Source organism: Panthera uncia, chromosome D2, assembly GCF_023721935.1.
Source record: "Panthera uncia isolate 11264 chromosome D2, Puncia_PCG_1.0, whole genome shotgun sequence".
In the NCBI taxonomy this organism is placed as follows: Eukaryota; Metazoa; Chordata; class Mammalia; order Carnivora; family Felidae; genus Panthera; species Panthera uncia.
Window position 1 is genome coordinate 60,091,211 of NC_064818.1, and position 26,066 is coordinate 60,117,276.

At 46.8% G+C, this 26,066-nt stretch overlaps 2 protein-coding genes across 5 annotated transcripts in view; one reads left to right on the plus strand and one right to left on the minus strand.

Moving 5' to 3' along the window:
• The window catches only part of SLK (STE20 like kinase), a 54,994-nt gene extending 43,566 nt beyond the window's left edge, over positions 1-11,428 (plus strand). For all 4 annotated transcript variants that reach the window (XM_049645693.1, XM_049645694.1, XM_049645696.1 and 1 more), the window contains 6 exons: positions 1,467-1,596; positions 2,258-2,382; positions 3,150-3,338; positions 3,871-3,996; positions 4,913-5,026; positions 9,056-11,428. In XM_049645693.1, the coding sequence (XP_049501650.1) occupies positions 1,467-1,596; positions 2,258-2,382; positions 3,150-3,338; positions 3,871-3,996; positions 4,913-5,026; positions 9,056-9,202 (831 nt within the window). In that variant the 3' untranslated portion in view covers positions 9,203-11,428. The remainder of the gene's footprint in view (positions 1-1,466; positions 1,597-2,257; positions 2,383-3,149; positions 3,339-3,870; positions 3,997-4,912; positions 5,027-9,055) is intronic.
• A 2,990-nt stretch (positions 11,429-14,418) lies between these two features.
• Positions 14,419-26,066, minus strand: part of COL17A1 (collagen type XVII alpha 1 chain) — a 46,062-nt gene continuing 34,414 nt past the window's right edge. The window contains exons 35-56 of the mRNA XM_049645716.1: positions 24,935-24,970; positions 24,323-24,400; positions 23,371-23,424; positions 23,192-23,233; positions 22,981-23,034; positions 22,537-22,596; positions 22,182-22,208; positions 21,900-21,932; positions 21,749-21,814; positions 21,391-21,441; positions 20,785-20,910; positions 19,902-20,039; positions 19,346-19,411; positions 18,933-19,034; positions 18,374-18,463; positions 18,162-18,272; positions 17,573-17,719; positions 16,966-17,319; positions 16,250-16,387; positions 15,941-16,003; positions 15,705-15,785; positions 14,419-15,349 (exon numbers count right to left, since the gene is read on the minus strand). Coding sequence (XP_049501673.1) covers positions 15,297-15,349; positions 15,705-15,785; positions 15,941-16,003; positions 16,250-16,387; positions 16,966-17,319; positions 17,573-17,719; positions 18,162-18,272; positions 18,374-18,463; positions 18,933-19,034; positions 19,346-19,411; positions 19,902-20,039; positions 20,785-20,910; positions 21,391-21,441; positions 21,749-21,814; positions 21,900-21,932; positions 22,182-22,208; positions 22,537-22,596; positions 22,981-23,034; positions 23,192-23,233; positions 23,371-23,424; positions 24,323-24,400; positions 24,935-24,970 — 1,970 coding nt within the window. The 3' untranslated portion in view covers positions 14,419-15,296. The remainder of the gene's footprint in view (positions 15,350-15,704; positions 15,786-15,940; positions 16,004-16,249; positions 16,388-16,965; positions 17,320-17,572; positions 17,720-18,161; positions 18,273-18,373; positions 18,464-18,932; positions 19,035-19,345; positions 19,412-19,901; positions 20,040-20,784; positions 20,911-21,390; positions 21,442-21,748; positions 21,815-21,899; positions 21,933-22,181; positions 22,209-22,536; positions 22,597-22,980; positions 23,035-23,191; positions 23,234-23,370; positions 23,425-24,322; positions 24,401-24,934; positions 24,971-26,066) is intronic.

Sequence of the window (26,066 nt, forward strand, 5' to 3'; positions counted from 1 at the left end):
AAAAAATAGGCATGGAGATTTCGTATCTCTTTAAATAAAACTCAAAAGGCCTTATTCTAGATAGTTGAAATTAAATATTCATTGTGGCTTTTTTTCTGTGATAAAAACTTGGCTGTGGTGAAGCTCACAATTGTATTTTACAGAGGCAATTCATTAGTCTTTCTGCTAGTGTGTAATTGTATTTATGCTGAAGTACAAATTATGACAGATGAGACAGCAGTATCTATAACTCCGGATTACTTTAACAGGGCGTCATGAATGGTAAGACCTAATTCTCACCTCCAGACACATAGTAAGGCATGCACCTTAAGGAACACGGCTACACTCACTCTCAGTGCATTGCAGACCAGGCTGGTAGTGATCCAGATCCTGTCAGACTCTGTCAAAGGCACAAAGAGTAGATCCAAAATGGACCTTGAGGTTTTATCTTCTCTTGGATGTGCAAGAGGAGGGATTATAGGTGGAGTGCCACTTCAGTCTTAAATTTCTAAATCCACACTCAAATTGATCAGAATATCCCTTGGGCTAATCATATATAGACTGCTGTAACTGCCAAAAGAGGGATGGAGAGCCGAACATTTACTGGCAAAATTTACATTTCTTCAATTTGGATATTGTTCCTTTTCTTCTGTGAATGTGCAATCTAGCATAAAGACCATAAGTCACTTTAATATTTCCTTTTCTTACACAGTTGTGGAAGGATTTTTTTTAAAGCATAAATTTTTGCATTTGGGCAAATAGTATGTACTCAGTAAATATTTGTTGAATGAATGAGTGAATCCCAAACATGTTGGCAGAAGTTTTTGACTATCAGGAGTGTGTGTGTGTGTGTGTGTGTGTGTGTGTGTGTGTGTATTTATTTATTTATTAAATGTAACTCACTTTATGAGTCCTAGATCACATTTCTCTAGCAATGCACTATTTCTCATTAAGTCCATAAACTGTTGTTCTTTTTAGGCACATGCTAGAGATACAGAAACTATTTCTCTGTTAGTGTTGCCATGGTATTACTTCCTAAGTCTTTATTTCTTGGAAAAATAGAGATATTAAATATTCTGATATGTGTTTTACTTATTTGCTCTTTATTCTCTTTTTCATAAAAGGCATTTTGTTTTTTCTTGTTTTATCCACACCATAGTGTAATGAATGATCATTTTTAGAAGCTCTAAATTTATTATTTTCCTAAAGATGTTCATATCATAGGACATTCTGAGTGGGTGACTTCTTTCATGTGTATTATTTTTAATACTGAGTTTAGAGTATTATGTATTCTAGTACTTTTTTCTGGGCTTGAATTGAGTGACTAATACATTTATATATTGCTATATAATTGGTGATTTTTAAATCCAGTTAACTTTAGAAACTTGGTTTAGAAATCTTGATAGCTACTAATGTATATGGTCATATAGATAAATGGATGTTTCACTCAGTAGATGCTTATTAACTCATGGTTAACTGTCTAATAGGAACAGGAATTTGTTCAGAAGCAACAACAAGAATTAGATGGCTCTCTGAAAAAGATCATCCAACAGCAGAAGGCAGAACTGGCCAATATTGAAAGAGAGTGCCTGAATAACAAACAGCAGCTCATGAGAGGTATGTGAAATTACACAGCATATGTGTATATATAAAATGGTATCTGAAGACCATTGCTAAGATACATGTATATATCTAGTATCCATAATATCGAATAATTGGAAATTATGTGAATGCTTTCCTTTGCTAAAGTAGAAAGATGAAGTTAATAAGAGGAAAAGGTTTATGTAAAATTTTAAGCATTTAAATTTTTAAAATTCTTTATAAAGTTAAATATTGTAAGACATAGAATGAATGCCTTCGTGACAGAAGTGAACATAAACTACAATCCTTAAAACATCTCTATTGTGCAGATGATGCTAAAGCCTTACCTGAATAGTTTTGTATACTCATTATGCCTTACAATTGTTGGTATACTTAATGGCATCATGACAGAATGGGATTTTAACAAAAAGCTTAGATTTTTTTATTTTTCATTAAGATGATTAAAAGGAATTTTGGTATTGTGGGTGGGGCATTTTCTGTTTATAGAGCATCAGAACAGAATGGTAAATAGTGATAGATATTATCTGTCCATTGGTAATATTTCATTTATAGTTCACAATGTCAGTGTGCGTATAAGTTACTGTATATAGAACACATTTATGTAAATATTAAAATGAACTCCAAAGTACATTAGTAAAAAGAACAAAGTGACATTTTGAAAATTGCTTTCTTCTAGCTCGAGAAGCTGCAATTTGGGAGCTTGAAGAACGACACTTACAAGAAAAACACCAGCTGCTCAAACAGCAACTTAAAGATCAGTATTTCATGCAAAGACATCAGCTACTTAAGCGCCATGAGAAGGTTAATGAAAGGAAAATTGGTTTACTTTTTGTTCATTTGAAGTTTGCAGAGTTATTCATTTTTGAAACTTCTATTTCGTAGAGAATGAATTTTAGATTTCCTTTCTATTTTTTTAATCCTAAAACTTCTTGGGTGAAGTTTGGAGTAATTAATTGTATCTTGATCATGATTGCAAACTTCTTTTCTATGAGTTTCATGGAAGGTGACTGATTTCAATGCTTAAGTCCTCTTCTACATTATAATCTTCATGCTGTCTCAAAGGTAGCTATTGTGGCCCCATTTATGGTTCAGATACCTTAAAAAATGTGGACTTTCTGACTTAGTAATGAGAATTTCAATATAAGACTCTTATATAAAGCTTACTAATGGGTTTATTTTTGTTATAAATTATATTTTGACTAAAAGTTTGCTGGTTGATAATACAACAAGGGAGGGAGTGATTTTGGGAAACAATACAAGAACATGTTTGAGCATACATGTGGGTACTGAGTATTAAATTATATTTAGGGGCACCTGCATGGTTCAGTCAGCTGAACGTCCAGCTATGGTTCAGGTCATAATTTCATGGTTTGTGGGTTCAAGCCTCACATTGGGCTCTGTGCTGATAGCTCAGAGCCTGGAGCCTGCTTTGGATTCTGTGTCTCCCTCTCTCTCTGCCTCTCCCTCGCATGCACTCTGTCTCTCTCTCTCTCTCTAAAATAAAAAAATAAATAATTAAAATTTTAAATTATATCTACATCACAAGATTGTGTTTGATACTTTCTTAGGAAACAGAACAAATGCAGCGTTATAATCAACGACTTATTGAGGAATTGAAAAACAGACAGACTCAAGAAAGAGCAAGACTGCCTAAGATTCAGCGCAGTGAAGCCAAGACTCGAATGGCCATGTTTAAGAAAAGCTTGAGAATTAACTCAACAGCCACACCAGATCAGGACCGTGACAAAATTAAGCAGGTAAATAAGCCAATTACTCTCTTCTTTTTTAAGTTTAAAAAACTGGAATGTCCTTTAGAAGTGTCACATAATTATGTTGTAAACATTTCGAGCCCCTTTGGGCTTGTTGGTATTTTCTTTGGCTCTGTGGACTGGGGCTGGTTATGTGGCATATACCACCTTAGTATTCCTAGGGTGGTGGCCACAGAGGGCCCCAGGCCCCACACCAGCTCTTGGGCCCTAAAACCAACCTTGGGAATTAGGTGACTTGCACAGCTTTTGAAGTTAAAATGTAGGGGCCTCACTGTGCTTCTGCAGTCTCAGGTACCCCACATAAATGAACTGTGGTCACTGATCAGGTAGGAGGAACAAGGTACCAGAAGTCCACCCCCCGTCCAAAGCCATAATGTCGACTCCAGCTTGAGTCACAGTACGTTATTCATGCTTGCAGCCTTAGTTTATTGTATTTTAAGATTAAATTCCTTAATTATTCCTTTAGAAGATGCAGAAATTATATTGCTTGTTAACAGTATTTTCTTTTTCTTATTTATAGTTTGCTGCTCAAGAAGAAAAGAGGCAGAAAAATGAGAGAATGGCTCAGCATCAGAAACATGAAAATCAAATGCGGGATCTTCAGTTGCAGTGTGAAGCCAACGTCCGAGAGCTGCATCAGCTGCAGGTCAGATAGAGAAGCATGAGAACTGAGCTGGTGGGAGCAGGGCAGCACAAGTGGTGGTTTGGAGAAAACAGTAGCTAACTGGGATAAACTGTACTGTACTCATGGAAATGCTGGGATTGAGAGATTTGTTTTCTGTATAGACTCGAGTAAAGATCAGGTTAGTATCATAGGCACTTGTTGAGAGTTTATATAACCATGATTAATATAAACATGAAGCTAAATTGTAAACCTAAGAAGTTGAGTCTTTCAAAAGCAGTATTGAGTTATTTGTAGTCTCTTTTGCAAAGAAGATGACAAAGTTTTCAAAATGAGGTAGGTGGTTTTGTTGGCAGATTCTGCATTCAAAATTTCATTTAGGGGGAAATAGCTCATTTTCTTCTAGGTTTTTGAAAAAAGCGATGGACTAAATATATGAGAATTTTTCTCAAGACATTTAAAGGTTACCCTAGGGGGACTGTTTTGAGACCTTACCTGGAGTGTGCAGCCCACCCACTATATAGTCTAAAATGTTTAAGATTTCAGAATAGTGTGTACTTTATGGATACTCTTCATATTCTCTTAATTTACTAAAGTAGAATAGTCCTGATCCCACATTCTGGCACCAATGGTAAATGCATAAGAAGATGCCCTTTGAAGTGTCAGTTTTATGAGCAAACCTTCTTAGAAAGGAAAAGTAGGATCAAACTAATTCTATTTTAGTTCATTTCATATGGTAAGTAACAGATCTAACTTCTAAACTTGCAAAAATGAAGCTATGACTCATTTCATAGTTCTTGGCCCTGGGTTTTTAGAGGAGAATCTGAACCTCAGTAATAGTTTGATGTTTGATGAGTACTTTATTATTTTGAAAGGTAATTGTATTTGTGAAAATTTGCTTAGTTGATTGGAAATTTTTTAACCCAAACTTTATTTTCAGAATGAAAAATGCCACCTATTGGTAGAGCATGAAACTCAGAAACTCAAGGAATTAGATGAGGAACACAGCCAAGAATTAAAGGAATGGAGAGAGAAATTGAGACCTAGGAAAAAGGTAATTTTAAAAGCTTTAGTTAAAATATGTTTATGTTCATCCATTCATCCACCCAGTTATTGGCTGTTTACATAATATATATCAGGTACAGTGTCAGGGACAGGAGATACAGAGATGAAGAGACAAAGCCCCTGTCCCTCAAATGTTCAGAATGTAGTGACACGCGATTACAGATGAATAGGATCATTGCTCTGAAGGAGGTATAGTATAGGAGATGGGACGGGAGCACAGTGTTCAGGCCAAAGAGGAAGAGTGCTTCAGTCTGGGAAGTTGGGGAGGCTTTACAGAGAAGATGCATTGTAAGCCAAGTGAGACTCAGGATGAGTAAGATCTTGCTAGGCATACAAACAGGTTGGGGTGTGATGGGCAGTCTAAGTACAATGGTGAGAATGGGTGAAAATGGTGTGTACAGGAATCGTAAGTAGCTCCCTGTCATTGGGGCGCTGGGGGAGTGTGCCTTTGTCTCGGCATTAAGGAGGGAGAGAAAGAAGGAAGTGATGACAACTCAATCTGGACAAGTTGGCTGGAGCCAGATTACAAGGCCCTCATATGACAGTAAATTGACAATCTAGTAAAATAGGGAAGGCTTCCCTCCTGCCATCTAGCTCTCAGCCATCTTCCTTTTTTGTACTTGCTTTTTGATTCCCTGCTGGCCTGGTCCAATTGGTCAACCATTTCAACTCATTTTTTTTTTTTTTCTGTCACTATGTGATCCTCTCCCTTTGCTAACTCTCAAACCTTTATTTTCTCTTGGGCTTCCTGCCTGCTACACCTTTTGACCATTCCTTTCTTCCATTTATCCAGTTGATTAAATATATGTAAGTAGCACCTACTATGTGCTAAATGTTTCTAGAAAAAGTGAAATGACCAAGTCAGTTAATAGTATGGCTTTTTTTTTTAATATTTAAATTTTTTTGTAGAGAGAGCACAAGTAGAGGAGAGGGGCAGAGAAGGGGAGAGAGAGAGAAAGAGTGAGGGAGTGTCTCAAGCAGGCTCCACGCTGAGCTGACATGGGGCTCCATCCCATGACCCTGGGATCATGACCTGAGCCAAAATCAACAGTTGGACACACAACCAACTGAGCCACCTAGGTGCCCCAGATAATCAGTATGGCTTTTTAATTTAAACTTTATTTATTGTTAAATTTTTGAATAGGTAATACATTCATGTGGATTGAAATTCTAAAAGTAGGGAAGGACCTTTCTCCAGTTTCTTTAACTCTTTGCAGTCTAGCTTTCACCTCAGACTCCCCAGTTGAACTCATTGACTGTGGTCATAAGTGAGTTGCTAACAGCCAAATCCTACGGTGTTATTGAACTGTTGTTAAAAATCTTCTTTCTTAAAATTCTCTTCTCTTCTCTTCTGACTTTTGTGACTCTCTTCTTTCTCTGTGCTCTTTATCACTTTTTCTCTGTCTTCTAGTTATCTGAAACATAGACATCTCCCATCTTTACACCCTTGATGACCCTGTGCCTAGTCATGGCTTCATCTATTGCGTATTTAAGGACAATTCCTGGGGCACCTGGGTGGCTCAGTCAGTTAAGTGTCTGACTGGTTCAGGTCATGATCTTACTGGTTATGAGTTCAAGCCCTCATCAGGCTGTATGCTGACAGCTCAGAGCCTGGAGCCTGCTTTGGATTCTCTTGTCTCCCTCTCTCTCTGCCCTCCCCTACTCGCATTCTGTCTCTCTCTCTCAAAAATAAAATAAATGTTAAAAAAAAAATAAGGATAATTCCAGAACTTGGAGGGGTTCTAAAGTCCTGCAGATCTGGGTTCAAGGCTTAGTGCTGTCATGATTAATTCTGTCACTTAACATTCCTAAGCCTAGTTTTACTCATTAGTAAAACAAAGATGATATTACATACCTAATTGGGGTTGTTAAGACAGTTGAAAGAAGTGATGTTCTTTCAAAGACAACACTTCCTAGTACCTGAGCTGTAGTTAGGGTTCAGTGAATGTCTGCTGTTGCTATTATTTAATTTATTTTGAGAGAGAGAGTGTGCACATATGTGGGTTAGGGGCAGAGAGAGAATCTGAAGCACGCTCTGTGCTATCAGCTTGGAGCCTGATGCAGGGCTCAATCTCATGAACTGTGAGGTCAAGACCTGAGACAAAATCAGGAGTCGGACGCCTGACTGACTGAGCCACCCAAGTGTCCCTGCTATTGCTATTGTTTATTGTCTTATTATTGGTTCATGTCCTAAGCACCCATTTTCCACCTGGATGTTCCATTCCTTCTTATATCATTCAGGCCTCTGTTCCAATATCTCGTCGAAGGTTTCTTTTTCTGATGACCATATATAAAATAGCCCCCATGCTCCCCTCAGACATTCCCTGTCCCCTCATCTTTGTTTTCCTTCATAACATTCTTCACCAGCAGACAGACACATTTGTTTATTGTTTGTCTTCTCCCACAAGAATGTATGCTCCTTGAAAGCAGGGACATTATCTCTTTGTTCACTGATACATACCTGCTTCTAGCACAGTTCCTGGAAAATTGTAATGATTAATACATACCTGTTGAGTGTTTACTGAAGATTGTGAACTCAGAGAAGATCAAACTGAACTCAGCAGCCTTTCTCCTTCATCTCCACCTCATTTTTCCCACGTTCAGTCCCACCCACCAATAGTGTTCTTTCTGATACCCCGTCTTCTTAATTACATCTAGTCTAGCAATGTGAATTATCTTTCATTTCCATCACATCCCATTTCAATGAGATGACAAATAACTTTGACTCTCTCTTTATAATATTTCTCTTTCCCATTGCTATCATTCTGCTTGCTTAAAATTGGCCTTCTGATCTCGAGTTCCTTTTCGTTTCTTCCTACTTGCCCGCTATCACCAGAGTATATTCAAGAATGTCTCTGACACTGGCATTGTGGTATTGATAAATCTACAGTTCCATCAGAATAAAATAGAAATGCTTCATTTTGACTTTGAAGCTGTCATAGTGCCATACATTGGCCACAGTCAATTTTTTTTTCTTTTTTTAATGTTTATTTTTGAGAGAGAGAGACAGAGAGAGTGTGAGTGAGGGAGGGAGAGAGAGAGAGGGAGACACAGAATTTGAAGCAGGCTCCAGGCTCTGAGCTGTCAGCACAGAGCCAGATGCGGGGCCCAAATCCATGAACTGTGAGCTCATGACCTGAGCCGAAGTCAGACGCTCTACCAACTGAATCATCCAGGTGCCGCGGCCACAGTCAGACTTTCTAACTGCATCTTCCACAGGCCACTTTCTGCCTGTTCATATTCTGGTAATGAGTCTAATCACCATTACTCACACCAAGTCTGTGGTTTCCTGTCTGTGTGTGTTGTTTCAGTCCCCTCTGTCTGGCATGCCTTCCACATCCTGTCTATCAAATTTTTATCTTTCCTTCAAGGCTGAGCTCCTGTTTCACCTCTGAAAAACCTTCCTGTTTCTTTCCATTTTCTCCTAAACTTTGTGCCTCTACAGCAGCACTTATCCCTGAGTCATTTGTCCACAAAGTCATCGATACCTAGAGTATTTATCAAGTACTTACTACATTTGCTCTGTATTGTGTAAAGATGAATCCGCTTTAGGGCTTACCTTCAAATAGCTTATTGTCTAGTGTGGAAGAAAAGACCTGCACACCAAAAATCAAAATAAAAAACAGAAAACGGAAAGTGCCATGTGGGAGAGACAGGTAATAGTTAATAATAGATGCCAGCTTTTGAGTGCCTAGTATGTTTCACATTTAATCCTCACATAGCAACCCATGGAGGTAGGTGATATAGTGATATAGTCCCTATTTTACAACAGAAGAATAAAATGCATCTGTAATAGGGAGAAGGTAAGTAATTGACCCAAGTTATATACATTCACATGGGTGAGCCAGAGGCTTGAGTCTAGGGCTGTTCATAGCCTATTCTAAATGTTGAGCACTCTGGTCTTCCTTAAGATAGCATACAGAGAGAGTGTTTTGAGCAAATAGTTTTATTCTTGGCTGTCAGAGTAAATTCTATTTGTAATACCAGCACATAATTTCTTTTTCCCTTCCTTTTTAAGACACTGGAAGAAGAGTTTGCCAGGAAACTGCAGGAACAGGAGGTGTTCTTTAAAATGACTGGGGAGTCTGAATGCCTTAACCCATCAGCACAGAGCCGGATTTCCAAGTTTTATCCTATCCCTAGCTTGCATTCCACAGGGTCGTAACAATAGGAAGCAGTCTGTGGTTCGGTTTGGCTTTTTAAATATGTCATTCTGTTCTCTTCATCTTCTGCCACAATCTATATCAGAGAGCTTATGAAGACAATCACCTGCCTCACCTTCTAGGTGTTTTTTGTTTATTTGTTTGTTTGTTTGTTTAGCAAAGATGAAGGGAAAGGAACCGTGACAGATGCTAGGCCATGTTGGCGAAGTGGCATCTTGCAGTAATTCCCTAAGGTGATTTTGTATATTAATCTTAAAAATTGTGTTCTTTAGACACTGTTAGGTGAAATACTTTAGAAATAAAATGTTTGAGGTGTTTTTTTTTTTTTTTAAAGCTGTTAGGTCACTGAGTATTAGTGAATATCTTTTTACCTGACCTAACTTCTCAGTGATGCCTAAATTCTGTAGTTGCAACTCTGCTGTAGAGAGTTGGAATAATTTTATTTTGGTGAATCTGCTCTCATGAAAAAGCTATGAGTTGCTCAAAATACCATATTGGTTGAGTAAATAAATCTATTTTATCTTTAAATAGCAACAAACTTTTTAAAAAGAAACATTATTTCAATAGTTTGTCTAAAATACTTACTTTCAGTCATGAGCTAAAAATTAAGGGTGCTAGTTTTATTAAAATAGTGCCTAAAACACTAAATTTCATTGGAGTCTAAAGTAGGATTTTCTCTTGATTCAACAGGGACAAACATCCTTAGCATTAAACATTATTGTATTTTAAGTCTTGCTCCTGTTACCATTTGATGAAATTTCCATCCTAAAATCTATGTTTTGCAAGGTTGGAAAGATGTAAAAAAAGTAGCTTTTAGATACTGAAATTCGGCACGTAACACTCACCAAATTGAAAGCATGGACTTAGCGTTCCAGCTCATTTCCTAAAAGAGTCTGTGAGCTGGGCAAGGGACCTCTTCCATCCTAGCACACTTTGTCCGTTGAAGACTCTGCAGGCTCTGCGTTAAATGTACTTTCTGAAATTAATCTTAAAAGAGGCATTTGTTCAGAATACTTTTTCAGAAAGCATTTAAATAAAATACTTAGGCAACGTCAGAAATGACTGTGTTGTTGAGAGAAAGTCATTTGTATTTTGGTTTTATTTAGTTCCATGTTTAAATTATTTGATTTGAATGGGAAAAGCCTGACACCTTTACCATCTGGTTGCTGATATGTGTAATTATTAATGAAATGTTCACTCTTGGTCCCTCTTGTGGCTTAGAATTCCAAGCCCGCGTCAGGTCAAGCAATATTATGAAATGTACTTGGGTCGGTGAGACGGCACATTTGTAAATCATGCTTGCTGCTTGCCACTTCCAGCCTGTTCTCTCCGAAGAGTACCAGGTACCAAGTTGTGGAAGTTTCATTTTTTAGTTACGTTATGTTTGAGGCTGGTGAAAAATTCAAGTGTAATTTTGTGGGAACACTGATTCATGTTAAGAAAATGTAAATATGTGTAGTAGCACTTTCTTGCAGTTAATTTGAAAACTTTGAATGCTGAACCTTATTTTGTCAGTGGTTTAGATGATTTAAAAATGCATGTGTGATTTTAATTTTGTAATTGTTTTGACAAGCATAATTTCTTGGACAACTCTGTAGGTAGCCTTAACTTCTGGCCAAGTTTGTTTTTTATATAAGTATATATACATATATATATATACATATATATATATATATTATGTATGGTTGTAAATTCATACACTTATCACATTGAATGTGTTGCTGTATACAAAACTCTTTTAATGCTTTATTCTCAAATGCTGGGTTGAAAAATGTTTTGAAAGCCTTTTAAAGTATATATCTTTATAAAGTAATATTCAGGATGATGATGGAAATTGTTTATATTATTATGATAAAAATGACATTATAATGTTACCCAATGTATTTAATGATTTATTTGCAGAGGGAGAGAGGAGGAAGGTTCTTACTACTCTCTCCTTTGAAATTTTCAGTTTATTGGCTTTATAAAAAGAATTCAGGTAGTGGACGTTTTTTCAGTATCTTTTAAAGGATATCCTGTGTGCTAAATAGCTTGTGGCACATAATCAATTTAGTCTGAATATTTGATTCTTTTTATTCTTTTCAACTTGTCGTGAGAGTATTGAATAAAGAAAAGAGGCTCAGAGTAGAATGGTTGACACTCTGGTAAATTTATTAGCAAATCTTGTAAAACCCTTAAAACTGCCCTTTGGATTCAGTGTCCTTGCTGGAGTTCTCTTTCATATATAACCATACTCATGTGGGTGCAGGACTGCAAAATGATACATACGTAGAGATGAACAATTCATTTTAACGCTTAAGTTACATAAATCTTTGCAAAAAGCATTTTGTTACAGAATATGCTGTTTTTACCCGTCCCCGCTCACTTCTTGTTAAGCCCTATATTCAAATAGATAATAGTGGTCATTTGTTCTTGCATGAAGTGTAGGTAGAGAACTGGGGATGGGCACAGACTTCTTTGAAGTCAAAGGGTACAGTCAGATCCATTCCGTTTTTGGTGGTGTTGTTGCTCTGGCAGGATGTGCTATGAAACACATCAAAGAGTCTGTGTGTGCCCCGACGCCAGCCTCCCTCTTCTCCCTGCGTGCTCTGAACACACCGCACGCCACACTTCTGCAGGCCTGGCTCCAGAGCCAGTTGCACCAGGTTGCCTTTCCTAGTCCTGTCCGTCTGTAGTTGAGTGTGAACTGCTGAGTTAGCTGCTATTCTTTATGGAGTCACAATTAAGCTTTTCTTACCCTTTCCAGTGGGCAGTCTGTGGGGAGCGGGGGGTAAAGAGGAAATTGAGAGTGCTTATAGTTTGTTGAAAATATTAGAACTTTCCTGTGACAGGACATGGCAAATTGTAATTAAATATAAACCGAACCAGAGCTACCTCTAAGTAGTGTTTCCTCAAGCACAAAGCTCTCAGGCATATGAGACCCGCTGTAACGGAGGGTCTCTGATTTCTTGAGCATCAGCAAGTTCAGAAGTGACTGTCTTTTGTACTCTGTTAGTTCCCTGGTGACTACACGCTTTCTCCCATTCCACACTGTGCTTAAATGACAAAGACTCTTCTGAGAAGCCAAATTCTGTCCGAGATTAGCTATAGATATTGATTACAGGAGGGCTTAGAACTGGCGTGGAAGAGGAGTTACTTTAGCTCCAGTTCTGAGAATCTCCTGATGAAATACATCACTTCTTTTCAAGGAGACGATCTTTTATAGGAAATGGGATATTTTAAATGCTTTTCTTGAAGGCTCAACAGTTAATGTCTCTATTGTTGCTAGTCTGTGGCTGACATGGTTTTGACATGGCTTTAAAATTTCTGCTAAGCTTGAGTAGAATGTTACACCAGTTTTAAATGTTGGCTGCAGCTTTTGGTGATCCTTTGCTGATTTTTTACAGTGTAATAACCTCATAAGCTGTTTTCAAAATGAATTTTGTTTCTGATTATGCCTCTTGTCTATTTGGGAGCAACATGTCTTTTCAATCATGGGATTGACAACTGAAAAATAAAGTTATTTCTTAATCTACTCTGGCAAGTGGTCTTTTATTAAGAATCTTTGATACTGGCTTGTCCTGCATGAAAGCGTTTGGCAGCATTTTTTGGTCCTAGTTACATCTTAAACCCTCACAGTCCTCCAAGCAGCTGGACCCTTCCAGACTTGCTAGTGTTCCCACCCGACTCATCACCACACACAAGAATGTAGTTTTTACTGCTAACTTGGAAAGGGAGGTTTTTAGCTTGGCTGGAGGGAGGCATAGCATGTCATTTTCTAATCCAGGAGCATCACACATTTTTGAGCTCATTCTTTTTTGTTGTTGTTGTTTGTTTTTTTTAAGTGAAAACAGGCTCAGATCCATTGCCATCCAGCCGAAGATTTATCTCGTTATCTGTCCTTCCCTTTCTGGTTCTGTCCAGAGAAAGTAGCAGGTTTGGACCTTTATCCTGTTTCGCTTGAGCATAGGACTCTATGAAGATTCTGGATAGCTTGGAAAGGTAAATCGAGTAAGGAAACACTCTAATCAAATCTGATTAATAAAGGTAAGAACGATCAAAGGGGGTGTAACACTTGAGCCTGTTGATTCAGCCTTTAAGCTTTAAGCTATTAAAAAGGTGTGATGTGGTCATTCATTAAACAGTTGTCATTACATAGCAAAAAGTTTGAAATTCCGAGGGCCTTATGAACTCATTTTTTGGAATTCCTATGATGATTCCTAGCAGGTAGCTGTCAGATTGTGATAAAGGAGGCTGGCAGACCACGTAGAATGTGGCCTCACTGTGTGTTGCCGCTGGTTGTTCAATACAGAACTAATAAAGGGTCCGTCTTCCCAGGACAGTATGTGAGGTACTCAGAAGAGACCACATAGAAAGTAAACTATCCAGACTTTTTTAGAAGGTGGAGGTAGAGAAGTAGATTTATTTTAATCCCATTTTTAATCTAGCAATTGAGAGTCATGGCTTGTAACATTTCACAAGTTGGCCAAGTGTAGCCTCTTCTGAAGTTGAGTGATTTTACTGTGCATTTCTGTGGGACATTTGATATTTGTGCAGTTTTCCTGTTAGTTTCGGGCTTCTGCAATCATAACTCCTTTGTGCTGGGATGAATTATTGCATTAATTGCAGATAATCTTGTCGCTCATCTGTTGCATAGGTGTTCATTTCAAATAATTTATGTTCAGGGAAAACCTTTAGATGCTTTGTAACCTGTCCACATTAATAGTTGTAGATCGAGGTCTGCCTATAAAAATCTTCATGATTAAACAAAATGCCAGAGGCTGTGTTCCAAGTACACCTAGTTTTGTTTTCTTGTGTTTATAGTAGTGTTATTAGCATAGGGCTCACACAGACTTTTTTTTTTTTTTTTACCTTTCTCTCCCCTTTTCTCTTTTCATCTCTCTCCCCTACTTTTTCATTCTATTTCCTTGCATCTCTTTCTCCCTCTCCCTCTCTTCACATCTGCTTTTCTCTTCCTCTTTTTATCTCTCTTCCCTCTCTCTCTTGCTTTGTCTCTTTCCTCTTTCCCTTTTTCATTTTTATTCCCTCTCTTTCTTTCCTGTTCTTTCTTGTCTCTATTTCCCTCTTTTTCTCCCCACCTGGCCCCCAGTTTTTCTCTCCCCATTTCCCTTCCCTGCTTTGTCTCTCTCTCTCTCTCTCCCCAACCCCGTATCACCACCTTCCCTCTTCCCTTCTCTTTTTCATTCTGTCGCTTTCTCTCACTTTGATTAGATGGATCACAGTAAACATAATATTTAGAAAAACTCTTTAATTGGAAATTTTGTATCTGAAATGGCTTTTCATCTAACAGACCACATACATATTTTAGGTACTGAAAAGTGCTTAAAAACCAACCATGCCCAGTGCCCCATGCCATTTCCCATGTGCAGAACAGAGTGACATCTTTCCTAGCATCGAGTTTCCTATTTTCCCTCCTTCCCCGTTGCCCTTCTCCTCCCCCTTACTGTGATCAAGTTCAGTAGAACCCATCTCTAAAGGCCAGCATGGTGCCGCGGAAACCACAGCTACAATCAATCAGACGATCTAAGCAAGTGGGAACGAGGTCTGTGGCCAGAAAGGACTATTAGAAACCCCGTCACCATCTTCAGCAGAAGTGAGTTTCTTAATTTTTTCAGTTACAAGAGTTGCTTCTTAGCCAAGTCTTTTCTATGACTAGAGAATGCGAAATGAACGGAGGAAGGAGCAGACGGTGCAGCCTTGCAGCGACAGAACCAGAACACTCCCCATTCCCGTCCTCCCTTTTCTGGTCATTCTCAGGCAAAGCTCAAGGACTCCTGAGCCCGCAAGTATGCACCTGGCTTTCCTGGGTTGCAGCTAGATCTAAGAGCTAAGGAAACCAAGGAGCTCAGGTTGAGCCAGTAGCCAGTCTCGCTCGCCAGCGGAGCGGGTTCAGGTTGGGGGCCTTTGGATACTATATCTATATAGAGAGATGTAGATCTATATAGAGACTGTTCCAGACTAAAACAGGGGTTCTATTTGGCTGTGCTGGCTCGGTAGGAAGTGAGCCTCCCGCTTCTGCCCTCTGGAGAGAGTTTGACAGGAGCATCATAAGCCATCGCATGAACTGGTGCCAGGGGCTGTTTCGCCAAGGGGAGCTCACGGCTTGATGGCGATGCTTCTCTTTCTCCGCCTGCCATAGACTTGGTCACCTAGAAGTTAGAGGAGGAAGTTAAACCTCCGGTGGCCTGTGGGCCTTTAGGTCAGCCAATTATAGCGACTGTTACAACTGCAGAATGGGCTTGTGAAATAAACTCGCTTGTAAGACTCAGTTTCTTGACATGGTTTACCCTATTTCATCAGAGCGGTCCTCTTGTTCTCCACACACGGGCAGTCTTTCTCCCTAGCGGCTCATTGCACTGCCATGCCAACGGTGGTTGGGGCAGCATCTGCCTTCAGTAATTGGCATTCGCCTTCAGTTTTCAGGGTTGCCCCGGAACAAATCCCCTACTTCTCTGAGCATCAGCCAGCCTCCCAGCCCTGCCTGAACTGGCAGCCACGGCTTACCTGGGTCTCCTTTCTCTCCCTTGTGCCCTTGAGGGCCGGGTGGCCCAGGCCGACCTGGTGGTCCTGCAGGGCCCCTCTCACCTGGGAGGACAGAGTGGGGTGTGCTCAGTCAAGTGGGAGCGCAGGACCCGGAGGAGCCACACGGGTCCCTGGATAGCATTGTCAAGGGGTGGCTTCCCAGCCAGAGGGGGTAGTCACAACGGGATCCCGGTAGCTGTCTCCCTGCCACCACTTACCTTTGGGTCCTGGGGTGCCCACCTCTCCTTTCTGCCCTGGGGGACCTGGAATGGTTCCATAAGCTGCAGGGAGACAAGAGTGGTCTCAGACAAAAGGTCACCCTGGAGTTTGGGAGGTAAAGGGCTTTGTTCAGAGAAGCACAGAAGGGAGAGGTACAGCTGGGACCCACAAGAAGAAAACAGAGTTCAGAATTTATCAGACTGTCAGCCTTTCAAGTGTTAATAACTGAAGTTTTTCAGGAGACTTTCTCCCACTTGAGACCAGGCTGCAAGGTAAGTGTTGGGAAAGCGATCATGGGCTGCCCTTACTTCGGAAAAAGTCCATGAGGTCCTCGGTCACATTGCTGTAGGCAGAGAAGACCTTGCTGATGCCGGGGGGACCCTGCGGCCCTGGCCGGCCTGGTGGGCCCTGGATGGTGTAGGCCATCCCCTGCAGCAGACCCTGACCTGTGAAGCACCAGATTGTGGGCACAGGAAGCAGGGTCTCTCGGCCCCTCTTTGCAGGACAAGAGCCCTCGGGTTGCTGAACTCCCGTGCCGTTAACCTAGATGAGGCAGCAGCAAGGGAGAAACCCTGCTGGCTTCCTGTGTCCCTCCCTGCGGACTGGCCCAGGCCTCTGCTGCTGTGGCCTTTCCTCAGAGGCTTTCTGGCAGCAGAGCTGTGCTGGTAGCTACCGGGAGAAAGGACTTCTTAACCAACCTCCCCTCCCCCCCACCAGTAACCATCATCATCATCAAAACTTCTCACAAGACCAGGTAGCAGGAGTAGCAAAAGTCCAAAGACCAACACGCCCTGTTCCCAGCCGCACTGATCCCGTTCTGACTGGGGCTTCTGAACTAAGCTGGCTGAGAGAACTCGCCCTGGACCACCTGCCTTCCGTCCCCCCACCGCCATCTGATGCCCGAAGTGCCGTCCCCGTAGCCTGGGTGCTCCGTAAATGAGAGGGGGAGTTTCTGGAGCTTGAAATTCAAGCCGCACAAGGGCTCCCACCCAACCTCCCGGCTGCGCTAAGGGTCATGACTTACGCTGCAAGCTCTCAGACACCCGAACAGCCAGCTCGTTGTAGTCCAGACTTCCGGCAAAGCCAGCCCCGAATGGTCCACCTTCACCACCATACATGCCACCTTCTGCCCCATAGCCTCGGCCCAGGCCCATGTCCATACCAAAGGCCCCCCCTTCGCCCAGGGAGCCTCCGCTGGCTCCTCCTACGCCCATGGAAGAGCTGTAGGAGGTGCCCCGACTGACTGACGAGCTGTGAGAGGAGGAGCCGCTGCTCCGACTGTAGGAGCCGTCCATGGACACCAGGCGGCTGTCTCCCGGTGGCCCTTGTGGCCCTGGAGGGCCCGGTGGGCCCACGATGAAGCTGCGTACATCCGGGCCTGTGGGGAGGAGGCCACGTTAGGTGGAGCTCAGGTTTGGGGGTGAGAGAAAGGGAGTCTTGAGGCCTCTCCCAGGGTCTCACGGCCCCAAAACAGAACGCAAATGTCAAGGCACTTGCACGGGAGCAGGCGTGCCGGCTGGGAAGAAGCTGGGCTCTCCTCGCTGGAGCTCACACATTTGGCCTCCCGGTGCCTTCCAAGCACCAGCTGCCCTCTCACAGGGAGGAGCAAGGTCTGGAAAAGGGGCACCTACTGGTGAGGTAGCTGATCAGTTCGCTCCGGAAGCTGTCGCTGTTTTCGGCAGCATAAGTCGCCAGGGCTCCGGAGACACCTGGGGGCCCTCGAGGGCCTGGGGGACCAGGAGGGCCTGGAGGGCCAGGGATGGATGACAGGCCGGCAGCTGGAGAGGAAGCCAGAGAGAGGTCAGGGATTGCCCTGCTGGTGCACTGAATTCCCAGCCTGCGCTCAGGGGTGCGGTTCCTGGGAAGGAGGGGGGTAGGGGAGGAGGGGATACTGGGAGCCCAGCTCCTGCCATCACTCCAGAGCCACTGCTCTGCCTGCCCTCACTCGGTCCAAATCCTGTCCCTTCCCCTGCGCCCTCCTGCCACACGATCATGCACTGCTTGTGAACTTCTCTAAGGGCTGCACTTGGGATCACCGTCTCTCCCACCAGTCCCCCTGTCACGGCTGAAAGCACCTCAAAAGCAAGCATGTTCCTCTCCAGGCTCAGCCCGGTGTGTGCATCGGGAGGACTGCATTTAACTCTCCATGGCTGCCCTTGCTAAACCATGGGGGCCCCGGAGGCCAGGCTCTGGTCCCCTGCTCTCCTCCCTGAGCCTTACTGTGCAGGTAAGAGGAGAGGTCCTCCACGCTGATGCTGGACCACGCATTGCCTGGGATCCCTGGAGGCCCAGGGGGACCTGGGGGCCCAACGATGCCTCTGTATTCAGACCCTGAGACAGCAAAGGAGCACGGAGTCAGTGGAGGGGCCTGGGCCAAGGCCTGTGCCTTCTACCCCAGGCCACGTGGACCAGTGGCCCCTGTCCAGCCTTACCTTGGAGCAAGGAGAGGAGTTCCTCATAGGATGTTCCTGGCAAGCCGGGAGGCCCCGGGGGGCCAGGAAGCCCAATGCTGATTCCAGAGCCTGAGGAACAAAAGCCCAAGCTGTGATGGATTCTGATCAGACAGGGCAAAGCAGAGGGAAATGCCTTGTCAGAGAGGAAGCCAGGCACAGGAGTGATTTGGACAGAAGTGGGATCCCAGCAGGGGAAGAGGGGCAGCAGGAAGAAACAGGCCGAAAGAGGAACTCAGACTACGGTTGCCGTCGACACTGAGGAGCTAGGGCTGTAGGTCCTGGGACAAGTGCAGGTCAGCGTGCAGGGGTGTGTCGGAGGTTTGCATGGGCACAAGTGGGGTGTGTGCAAACTGCCTGTGGCACGGCATCCCAGACACTCCTGGCTTCCCGGGCCAGGCTCGGGGCCTGCTCTTTCCCACAGACCAGGCCCTCTGGACTTGGTCTCTGGACTCTGGACACAGCTCAGCGCCCACCTCCTCCCTGGACCACCCCACTGACCGCCTGCCACAGGGGACAAGCTGGAAGGGTGGGCACTCACTGGACATGTAGCTGAGGATACGAGTGCTCAGCTCGGTGTAGTCCAGAGACTGCAGGGACCAATCCGTCAGGTACTGCCGCAGGGACTGTCTCACATCCTCCCCTGGAAGGACAGGCTGCGCTGGCGTGGGCCCCACCCCGGGCTCCTGCACACCCACAGGCTGGCCCCGAGCTGTGGGTTCTCAGTCCCCCGGGAAGCGGCAAGCCTGCAGGTCCCCAACAAGGCACCCGCGTGGTTACCCGGCACTGGGGACCCTGAGACTTCCGCCCCCTCCCCAGTCAGTGCCGACCCACGGAGGCTCAGAGGCTGGGAGCGAGGAGGAGCAGCACCCCGCCCGCAGCTCTCTCGGAGCTCAGGTGGGGGCGAGCTGGGCCTGCAGAGCTCCCGCCCTCCTGCCCGGGGCGGCCACTCACGCTGCAGGGCCGCCAGGATGTCCGCAGAGGAGATGGAGGCCGAGGAGCTGATGCCGGCCCCCGAGGCTGTCGGGAAGGAAACCTCAGGTTACCTGCTTCCTAGCAAAACCGAAGCAACACCCTCGTTGCTCCAGAACCCCGAAGACCCGGCCAGCTAGCTGTTCCATTTGGGGAAAATGAACGAACGGCGGCATTAGGAGGCTGTTGTGAATGCACGCGAAAGTCAACAGTGGGGCTGTGTTTGTGTTCTTTCAGTAAGAAATGCCGTTTGTTTTCCAGAGTAGGCTTTAGCCTCACTCCTCCCAGATCCTGCCAGTCTCGATCCCTCTTCACATACTCAGGACACTTCTGTCAACCGCAAGAAGTCTTGCTACATACACGTGGCTGTGCAGGTGGCCTCTGTTCTCGAAGCCGGATCCCAGTGGCCGAGAGCCCCGAGTTCCGAACTGAGCTTCACATCCCGAAGGGCGAAGCAAACAGCAAAGTAAGCAAGGAGGCTCTGGAGCAAAGTGACCACGGGAGGAGGGGGTCCTTGTGGGGGTGGGGACGGGCTTACTCTGTAAGTAGCTCCCGACACGGCTTGCCAGCTCCGAGTAGTCGAAAGTCTCCCCGGCAATGGTGGTGACAGGTCCTGGGGGACCAGGTGGGCCTGGGGGACCCTGAACTCCAGACAGGTAAGACCTAATGCTGTCGCCTGCCAACAAAGAAAGCAAAGTCGTGCCTGTCCCCAAGAGGGCATGACTTCCCCCCCCAGAGATGGCCGGAAGCACCTCACCCCATCCATGGCCCAAGGTGGGGCCAGCAGGGAGCCTAGACTCTTAGTTACAGAGAAAAGTTGAGGCCAAGGCCTGTGCTGGATCAGATGCTACTTGAAGACTGAGGACCCACGAGGCTCCAGTCGGCCGCCATTTGACAAAGTCTGTACGCACATTCTTAGAAATCACACCCAGACGTGCAGCGGGAGTATGGGATGGGGGGTGCACACTTGTGTGAAAGTGTGTGTGTGGCTGTGTTCCTATGGATGAGTGTGTGGGTGAGGACGCACCTGTGTGGGCTGCCATGAGAAGGTGGGTGTTGAGGGAGTCCACGGACATGTGGTCCTGGCTCCCGGGGTGGGTTTCTGACCTAGGCCTGGCCCACAGGCTGCTGTATCCCGCCGTGCGTGCACACACACGCGCACGCACACAGGCAAGCACACACGCGTGTGCACACACAAGCACACCTCTTTGGTAGCCTCCTGGCTCCCACCCACTCCCAGAGCCTCCCCCGCCTTGCCACACTGGTACGGGCAATGGGATCTGTCATGTCTATTCACCTGGGGGGGAGGAGACCGGAGGCTTCCCGAAATAGCCAGGCTCCACAGAGCACCGGAGATGCCCGGCCGAGCAGACACGTCGGCACACGCACCCACACAAACTCACTCAGATCCCGGGACTCACTCTGCATGTACTCAGCGATGTACTGCTGGACCTCCCGGCCCGAGCTGCTGATAGAGCCTGGAGGCCCCGGCGGGCCTGGCGGGCCTGGCGGACCCGGCACGAACATGGTGCCCGACGACGATCCCCCTGTAGGAGAGAAAGCCTTCCGAGTCTGCCAGGAAAAGCCCACCTTAGGATCAAAGAAGGGCCCAGACACAGCTTCCACAGCACGAGGAGGGAGAAATAGATGGTGGCAAAGAGAAGGAAAGGAGGAGGGGAGTGCCTATAAGCAGCCACTGTCTGGAAAGGGCACAGAGTTGGGATTTCGCTGGACCGGACCCTCCCTTCAGCACCCCACTTCAGCAACTCAGCCCCAGAGGCCTCCTCAACTCCAAACGCCCCTAGCTCCCAGGTCGGTCCTGTTCATCATTCGGCATCGCCAGCCACCTTCACTGTACTGTCCTTCCCTCCCATCTCCACCAACTTGTAACCTCCTTAAAGGCAGTGCAGAGGCCCTAGCACATGGAGACGCGACCTGATCAACACCGAATCATGGGTGTGGGAGGTGGACAGGTGAATGAATCAGCGTCCTTGCTTGAGGAAGGGGAGAAGACCTTTGGTTCTTACCTTGAGAGAGACCACCAGGAATGCCAGGAGCCCCTGGGATACCAGGATCGCCTAGAATCCAACACAAGAAGACCTGTTTGTATCACCTGCTCTAGCAAGCCTTCCCTGGTTGGGCCCAACCAAGTTTATCAGCATGTGACTCAACAACTGTCCCAGGTCTCTCAGTCTTATTTCTGCAACGCTACCACAAGCCCCCTTCAGGCAGAGACTGGACTCACGTCCTCATCCCTCTCTCCCTCCAGCCTCTCCTTCCTCCCAAGCCTTTAACACCAGTGAGTACTCGCTGCCTTCTATTCAGACTCTGCGGGCCATCCTTGCTCTCACGCCCCCTGCCTTCTTGGCTGCTCCCCTCACTGACCTTTGTCACCCTTGGGTCCCCGAGGGCCAGGCGGTCCCTGCAGGTTGAGTCCAAGAGAGCTGGAGCCTGGGAACCAACAACACAGTACAGTCACCCAGGGCTGAGGGGCTCTGGACAGAGCCAGCGGCGGGGGTGGGGGCTCAGCACTTACCTGAGGCTGAGAACCCTGGGAGGCCTTGCTCGCCTGAGGGACACACCCAAGGGGGGACAGTCAGTGGCGCGCTCCTCCCTAGGCCCAGCCCAATGCCACCTCCCTCCCGAGCCTCCCCAGCCCTTACACACACACACATTCCCAACCCTTCCCAGAGACACCCACTCGGATCCACCCTCATTCATTTGTATCAAACTCATTCATGGGAAGCTCAAGGCTTGGGAGGTCAGCCTTGGCCACCTCACCCCACCCCACATTTTGTTTGATGTCAGCTCTACTGACCTTGGTGTCCTCGAGGGCCTGGGGGGCCTGATGGAAGGAGGCAGACACAGTTGTGAGATGCATACCTACCAGGTGCTGTGGCTGCAAGGGGCCCGTAGGGGAAGAGATGGGGCTCCTGCCGGAGTGTGGGGTCGAGCCACGGCCTGGGGTGCCAGCAGGCCAGCACAGCGGTGGGGAGTCTTTCTGGAGCTTCTAGCCACTGTGCCTCCCGCCATGCTCCAGACTGCCAGGTTCCTCCCGGGGTACGGCAGGAGGATGCACAGATGCCCCGGGTGACCCAACCTCATCCAGACTCTCCTGGCCACCCCGAGCAAGCAGGGGCACACGGGCTTCTGTGCCCCAAGACGCTACTCACCTTGGTCTCCCTTGGGGCCCGGGGGTCCAGGGGGGCCTGGGGGGCCAGAGAAGAAGGTCTCTGCAGAGGAGAGAAGGACTTCTGAGTGTGAGCACAGTGGTATTTGTAAGGGAGCAGCTGCTAGCATGGAGCCTGGCATCCTGCGGGTGCTCAATTGGTATGTGGCAGATGGGTGGATCGATGGATGGGTGGATAGTGGGAAGGTTGGACCGAAGGATAAAGGAAATAACAAATGGTGGATGGATAAATACATGGGCGGGTGGGTGGATCTTCCACAAGGGACAAGTTTTCCCGTTCTACGGAGTCTATGCAAACACACCCTGGCGGCAGGGCTGAAGGAGGAACATGGTGAGTCTGTCAGGAAGACCGCAAGCCTGTGACCACAGCATGTCCCGGAGCTAGGGCTGGGGTGGAGAGCGAGGGGACTGGACTCTGTAACATTACCTGAGTTGGTCAGGAAAGATCCTGGTGGGCCTGGTGGGCCTGGCAGGCCTTCCCCTAATAGGAGAACCACCAAGACTTAGTAAAGCCAAGCTATGGGCCATGAACCCTCTGCCCAGGAGAAGTGGCCAGGCAGCCCTTTCCTGAGAGCCAGCCCAGAAGAGGCCGTGGGCGCCATGGTCTCGTATCTCTCACCAGGGAGCTCAGCTCTCACCTGCTGGGCCTCGGGGTCCTGGTGGGCCTGGAATGGAAGGGCCTGCAGAAAAGAGTGAGCAAGAGGCCATGCTGAACTCAGGGAGCTGATCCTGCCCCTGTGATGAGGACGCTGGCTTCCTCACTAAGTGCCCTGTCCCCCACGATTCCCCACCTTCCAGTGATCCCTGAGATGCTCACCTGGAGGCCCAGGTGGGCCAGGTGGGCCGGGGGGACCCCGTAAATCAAGACCTTCTGTGGAGAGAAAAAAACCAGAAATGAGCAAAAGCTCTCATGAAGCTGTTCCCCACCAGCCCTCATTAGGCTCATCAGCGCCAGGCGCCCGGGCTACACCCACACCCCAGAGGCCAGCTCTGCGTCACGGCACAGGGCCCTCCGGGACCCCCTCTGCTAGGGGTGCTCCTCCCTCACAGGCGAGGCAGGACAGAGCTGCCATCAAATGCCCTGATGGCCAAGTACATAGCTTTGTGTCAGCCCGAGTTCACAATCCTGCTCTGCTACTTCTGGCTGGTGACCGGGCAAGCTCTTGACTTCTTTCGGCCTCAGCTCACTCTACTCTAAACCACAAGTCTAAGACTTATGTCCCAGGAGCACTGTAAAGTCCCAGAGAGGTCCCAGGACAGAATGTCTAGCACACGGCAGCTGCTGGGCCACGGCTGACTGCTGTCTTTGCCGTCAGGTGTCTAAGTGGGAGACCCAGCGGCATGTCTGCTTGGGCTCCTTAAAGGACTCTGGAAACAGAAAAACCCAGAAGTCACCCTCCCAGGCCGGGGCTGTAGCTGAGAACCCGTGGACCCTCGTCATTGCTCCCCGTGGGGGAGGCAGTTCTCTTGCCAGTCATTCTCCCAGCGACCAGCTCCCTTCAGAGGCCCCACTTGATCCCGGTCCTCCGAGAATCCCAAGAACCTCTCCAACAGCTGCCCCATCCCTGTGACTCACCCCCCCCAGGGCCGACAAAAGGCCTGCTGTTCCTTGGAGGCTGGCATGGCCTTTCAGAGGAACCAGTCACCCTTGCTCACATGAGGGCTCAGGATGACTCACTGGTCCAGCTGCTACAGGCCCCAAATGTGCTGCCATCTGTCCCACTCCTGCCCCAGTGTCACCTCGCCCCAGAGAACATGGGCGCACTCACGGGCAGAGAGGACCTCAGAGATGGAGCTGCTGCTGCCCATGAACGATTCACCGGCAAGTCCTCGCTCCCCGCGGGGGCCTGTGTAAAAGACACGAGTTCAGGGGGGCTCCACCTGCAGCAACCCCTCTTCCTCCCCCATGCTTTCTTCTATAGGGCCTGGGAGGGTCCTGGTGGGCGGGGCGGGGTGGGGCGGAGCGCCAGGAGTGGGCGGGGTCTGGAGCATCAGGAGTGAACATTCCTGTCTGCAGGCCCAACAGCCCAGGGGAAACTGGACCATTTTTTCCTAAGGCTGTTTTCTGGTGTTTGGATAAATCACTGGAAAGTAGCACAATTATGAGGATCTGGGCACAAGAGCCTCGATGCCTATGAAATAGCCAAGCTTGACCGTGACCAGCATGCCACAGAGCCCCAAACCCCTGTCCAGAGGACCCCTATCTTCTCAGAAACCCAAGAAGAAGGGCCCTGCAAGGCCCTTGGTGAAGCACCGGGTCACCCCGTGACCTCTCTTCCCAAAATGCAGGTCTCCCACTTAAAGGCGGGGTCCCAAGTCCAGCCGGGAAAGGAAGCCTTCGCCCCCTGAGCCCAGAGTCCTGTGCTTCAGGACTGACGTACCTTGCTGTCCAGGGAGACCAGCTGGGCCCACGGGACCTAGAGATGGAGTTGGGAAGAAAAGGCTTTACCACATCTCTAGGGTCACAGTTCTAGAAGGAACTGAAAACAGGGCATGTCCAAACACACCCAGCTTGCTTACTTGAGAGCAATAAGCAATTTGAGACCAGACCTGTGGTCCATCCCATGAGAATCATGAGAATTCCTCTGCCAAAACCCGGGCTCTGGGACAGACAGAGCTGCCCTCTCTGTTCCCAGTGTTTAAGAAACTTCTCAGCGCCCCTGTATTCTCCCTCTTACTGGAGCTTAGCAGAAGGGAAGGCTGATCCGTACTTGTGTTGGTTGTGTTAAGTCACCTACTTTGTTTACACATATTATGTTTTAAATTAAAAAAAAAAAACACAGATAAGGGCATGTGGCTGGCTCAGTCAGAGAAGAGCATGAGACTCTCGATGTCTCAGGGTCGTGAGTTCAAGCCTTACGTTGGGTGTCAAGATTAAATTAAAAAATTTAAAAAAATAGATATAACAAAATCACAGGTATTTTGGAAAAATATAAAAAAGTATCACCTATAATCCTTTAACCTGTAAACATCTCATTTCCTTACAGCATGTTTTCTTTCCTTCTTTTTTTTTTTTTAATGTTTATTCTTGAGAGAGAGAGTGAGAGCAAGGGAGGGGCTGAGAAAGAGGAGACACAGAATCCAAAGCAGGCTCCAGGCCCTGAGCTGTCAGCACAGAGCCCAACGCGGGGCTCAAGCCCACAAACCGTGAGATCATGACCTGAACCAAAGTCAGACACTTAATGGACTAAGCCACCCAGGCGCCTCCAGCATCTTTTATTTTCATCTTGTAAAAGTACAGTTGCAACCTCAGAGCCACACTACTGAGTATCCTGTACTTTTAAAAACCAGGATGAGGGGCGCCTGGGTGGCTCAGTCGGTTGAGCGTCCGACTTCGGCTCAGGTCACGATCTCGCGGTTCGTGAGTTCGAGCCCCGCGTCGGGCTCTGGGCTGATGGCTCAGAGCCTGGACCCTGCTTCCAATTCTGTGTCTCCCTCTCTCTCTGCCCCTCCCCCGTTCATGCTCTGTCTCTCTCTGTCTGAAAAATAAAATTAAAAAAAAAACGTTAAAAA